The 4905-nt window shown below is 45.2% G+C and overlaps 1 protein-coding gene across 1 annotated transcript; it reads right to left on the reverse strand.

Moving 5' to 3' along the window:
- Positions 1-659: 659 nt before the first annotated feature.
- On the reverse strand, positions 660-2285 carry LOC103134799 (oligodendrocyte transcription factor 1-like). Its single transcript, XM_016669067.1, has one exon. It carries the CDS (start codon positions 1995-1997, stop codon positions 1206-1208), a length of 792 nt encoding a protein of 263 aa, XP_016524553.1. The 5' UTR covers positions 1998-2285; the 3' UTR covers positions 660-1205.
- Positions 2286-4905: the final 2620 nt, after the last annotated feature.

Consider the following 4905-nt stretch of genomic DNA (forward strand, 5'->3'; position numbering starts at 1 on the left):
ACTTTCAGGAGCACCTCGAATCTATTGCGATAAAAGAGCTTTGCTTTTTGAGTTGAATCAGTAAAAGTAAATGAACTCAATCAATTAAACTCTAATTTATTTAGAGACACCTGTGAAGTAGTTACTACTCCCTTTCAGACATTGTGAGATGTTTTTTGCCTTTTATTCATTTTTATTTCGACTATCTTCTTATGCTGAGTTAAACTAAAGTCTTCCAGGACTCCACTGAAGAGAGGTTGGCCTGAGCAAAAAGGTTCTGAGTTCAGATCCCTGCATGGTCATCCAACATCATTTGGTTTGGTTCATTTAGGCTGTACTGCATAATTTAAATTTTATGTTATGCATGGAGGAAAGAGACTGGTAGCTCTGTGTTTTATTTAAGGAAGACATAAATGGGGGAACTCTAAATATTTAACGATAATGTTCAGCTTCAATGCACAAAGTTCCACAACCAGTATATCAATGTGTCTGTTTGTTGTTTTCTGTAATGTTTCATGAAGCTGCGCTTTTACGTTCACCTAGAACATGGCAGAGACAGTAAACGCATCACAAGGACATGAATATATTTTCTATATTTAAGACAGGCAGCATTTTCTTGGAACACATTTCTATTTCAAATCTCCTGGAAGTAATTTGAGCAAAAAGTCAGAAGCAAAACATTTGACTTTGTGAATCTTTATTCTTAGTATGTCGCTTTAAACAATATAAAGATAGAAACCAAAATGCACAACAGATTGGAACATGTTCAGGTTCGTCAGAAAGACGTAAAAAACCTATTCCTCTGCAGCTGCAGCTAAAATTTGAAGCCAACAACAGCATTTGATTCAATTTAAGGTCAGACTAAGCTTTTCGACTTCTGTTACAATTTCAATAGTTTACAATAGTTGGATACAGTTCGGTCGATAATTGGAAATGTGCGTTACATTCAATAAACAAAAAAAAAACTCATCGAATGAGGTTCTTGCTTGTCTGTGGTGAAGGAGAAGAAAAATAATGCCATGTTAAAACCAAGAATATGTGATAAAACATACAGATAATACGAAGCAGAACAGCATAATGTGCTCGGATAAAATCAGAACAAAACTGTGAGTAGTGTAGTAACATTTCATGAAGACGTTAAACTGTTAGAAAAATACTAATTCCTATAAAAAAGCTTGCATAATGTGCAACAATCATAGAGAAATCCCCCTGCAGGCTTCGAGTCTTCACTTTGGGAATCTGGGAGCAGGTTTGGAGTGGTTGAATCTGGGCAGTCTGCAGACTCCACAGGGGCAGGGGGCCCCACCTGCGGCCCCCACAGAGCTCCACTGCACCGGGGCCAGCGAGGCCTCCATGTGGCCTGGAGGAAGCGGGGCGCATTTAGCAGCTGAGGAGGACAGTGAAGGGGCGGAAGAAGAAGAAGCCGACGACGAAGAAGAGGTGGTCGAGGAGATGAGGGACTCGTGGGTGAGGAGGAGCTGGCCGGGCCCCGCAATGAGGGGCCACCCACCGGCAAACAGCAGCCGGGGGACAGGCCCAGCGTTCACCCCCATGCCGATGCTCACCTCACCCAGCAGCCGCCGCATCTCCTGCAGAGACGAGCCCAGGAGGAGGATGTAGTTCCTGGCCAGAACCAGGGTGGAGATTTTGGAGAGCCTGCGGCCCGGCGGGGCCCCGGGCGCGTGGGACTGAGAGGGAGAGGAGGAGGAGGAGGAGGAGGAAGCGTAAGGCACCATGACTTCCCTCAGGGCGTCCATGGCGACGTTCAGGTCCTGCATCCTCTTCCTCTCCCTGGAGTTGATCTTCCGCCTCAGCTCCTGCTGCTCCTCAGGACTCAGCTCCTTCTGGGGCTTGGCGGCTCTCGCGCCGCCCTGCAAGCCGAGGAGCGGTGCCGCAGTCAGGCGGGAGTTCAGACCGAACCCCGGGGGGCAGTGGGGCAGGTCGTGCACCGACCCGGGGCCACAGAGAGGCAGCGACTGCTCCTGGGCCCTGGCAGCTGTGTTCGACAGCACGTTCATCGTCAGCTCAGAGGTCAGCGAAGTCACGCTCTACTCTGGCTGTAGAAGGAAAAAAAATGTAAAAAAATACTGATGCTTTGGAAAAAATAAAAGTCCCCAACCTGGAGAATCAACTCTTCATTCTCTTCTCCTCGTGTCTGAGCTTGAAGACGACTGCCAGCTGCCATCCAGCACAAGCAGAGTTTGAATCTTGAGGTTGATGCCACGTTAGCCGCGTCAAAAGGCGGCTTGTTAAAGCAGCGGCTCCGACATCTCGTCTCCACAGCTGTGAGAGGCAGGAATCTCAGCTCAAAGAGCCGGAGCAGTGAGCTAAATGCTGCTCTTACATAGCCCCACCTCAGCTCAACCCCTCCCTAACACTTCCTCATCCAGCATATGTTTGCAGAGAAAATCCACTAGAGTCAGAAGGAAGGAGAAATATAATAACGCAAAGTGCGCTGGTGAAAAGTCGGGAAGAAACGATTCGGGATACTTTATTTCATCCAGTGCAACTGGATTTATTCAGCTGTTTGAGCAGCAACGTGCAAAGCAGTGCGAGAAGTGTAATAATGTGATTCTTCTTCCTTTAAATGACTGAATTTATTGTATCCTGGCTTATAAAAGCAAAGTTGTGATCTCTACAAAAGTGCCTAGTAAAATTATCCATAATTCTTAAACATTTTGCATTTAGTCACACTGCAGTCAGATTCAGTGTATTTTAATGGGATTTTATGTGAAACGCCAACACAAAGCAGGGCAAAAATTGTAAAATGGACAGAAAATTATTCAAGATTTTCACAGATGAAAATCCCCCTCTTTCTCACTTTTCTCGTACCTCAGTTCAGATATGATGCGGAGTGTCTGTAGACAGAAATTTGCGTGGAGCAGTCGACATGACTTTGCCTGATGAGGAGGTAACAGAAGATGCCCTTTAAACCATCTACTTGGCAGCATTTGGGTGACAGACAAAACACAGCAATATGTAAGCACTGCAGTTTGTTCAGATGCTGAAAGCGGAAGAAAGCATCACTATAGCAACCAATGGCTGGAGATCTAGGAGTAAGTTGAGCTACAATCCTAGCACATCCTGTAGCAACTGGGTAAACCAATAAGTTGTCTCAAGGCCTGAAAATATGAAATAAATCAAGAAAGATGTTAGTTTGTTGAATTTGTGGCAAAATGTGTGTTGTTGCATCAATATAATTCTTGAAGTTTTCTTGAAAACAATATTAAAATCTCATCCTGTCATTCACTGCAATAACACAAAATTGCAGTGTGTTATTGCAGTGACACACTGCAATAACAGTGTGTCACTGTTATTGCAAAAAGACAAAAAGTAGACTTTTTGTCTACTTTTTGAAAGTAGACAAAAAGTAGTATTTTTGTCTACTTTCTAGTGCGAAAATCTTATTACACTTGAAATAAAACAAACAAACAAAAAAAACTAACTTGTTTTAAGTCAATAATTACTTTTAAAAAGGTACTTGTACCACTGAGTTTATTTCATTCATATCATGGGAAAAATGTCTTGTAAGTGAAATAATCTGACAGTGGAATTAATCATTTTTCATCAATATTATTAAATTATTAAAGTAATACAAGCTCCCATGTCTTGCTGAAAAGTTACTTGTAAGTTTGTTTGTTTTTTTTTGTCTTATTTTAAGTCTACTAAGATATTTGTACGAGAAGCTAAACCAAAAATACCAACAACAAAAAAAGAGTTTGTGTCTTTGCAGTGTTCTCTTAAACTCACAGCGTTATCAGTTCGGATATCAATACCTACTGACACAGTGAACATCACGTTTCCACTGTTCATATAAAATCAGCCGACCCTATCGCCCGGCTTCATGGAGCAATATTTGAATCCTCACCACTCGTACCTCCAAGCCATTGCTCAAAATCTAGGAATGAGGGAAACGCAAGGAAATGGGATTCAGCGCCTAATTAAAAGCTGGAGGCACTAATGAATAAAAGACAAACAACATTATGGGCTTAATGGAATTTACCACTAAAACCATTTAACAAGCTGAAAGCCATTAAAGCCATCAGCACTTTAAGTGACGGAGAGCAGGTATAAGCACTATTAGGGTGGGTATTAATTGTGTCAGAGAACAGTTTTGGCAAACAGTGAATGGATCCGTCATTGTGCCAGGGGGGCTGGGGAAGTTAATTGACGGTTTAGAGGTTGGGGTTATTGTTGCTCAGCTCTGAGCGGGCCTCGCTATAACCAAATTGGCCGGCGGAGAGTTTGGGCACGGATCCAGGCATCCCCAGACAACAGCCCAATTGACTCCAAGCACAGGTGAAGCTGGCCTGGGGCACAGAGGCAAGGCTGAAAACCTCAAACGTGCCATTCATTAGCCACAAAAAAAGACCTCAGGATCACCCCGCCGCTCAGCGAGCCTGGCCGTCCTCTCCTTGCCCTGTGCTCCCCCCCAGTCTGAGCCCATCTGAGGGGGCAGAAAAGGAAGGCTGGGGGAACGAGGCGAGGGACCGCACCGTCACAAACAGAAAGCAAGTTGTTCGCGATGAAAGCAGAAGGAGGAAGACCCTTTTTTTCCTTCCCAGCCGTTCCTCCCCTGTCATCCCGGGCAGTGCGTGGAGGCGCTTCCCTTCCCCGCCAGTTGGCCGGTGGCGTCCGGCTGGTGCTGTGATTGAAGCTGAATGGGCGGCTGCAGACGGACAGGAAAGAGAGGGCTCCATGAAAAGGGCCAGGCGGATGGCCCTCGCACCTGCGGGAGAACAGAGTGCGGGTGCCCAGGGCTGAATGTGTGAATGCGCGAGCGTGCTCGGGGTGTTTGCGTGCATTGCCTGCGAGCTCAATTCGACTTCTAGTGCCCGTCGCCACAAAGGGGTGTGATAAACCGAGCCGTGAAAGAAAACCTTGGGGTAATTTTGTCTTTCTTGACTGTATTTTAGGATTGTTTCC

Source organism: Poecilia formosa, unplaced genomic scaffold, assembly GCF_000485575.1.
Source record: "Poecilia formosa unplaced genomic scaffold, Poecilia_formosa-5.1.2 Scaffold19, whole genome shotgun sequence".
NCBI classification, from domain to species: Eukaryota; Metazoa; Chordata; class Actinopteri; order Cyprinodontiformes; family Poeciliidae; genus Poecilia; species Poecilia formosa.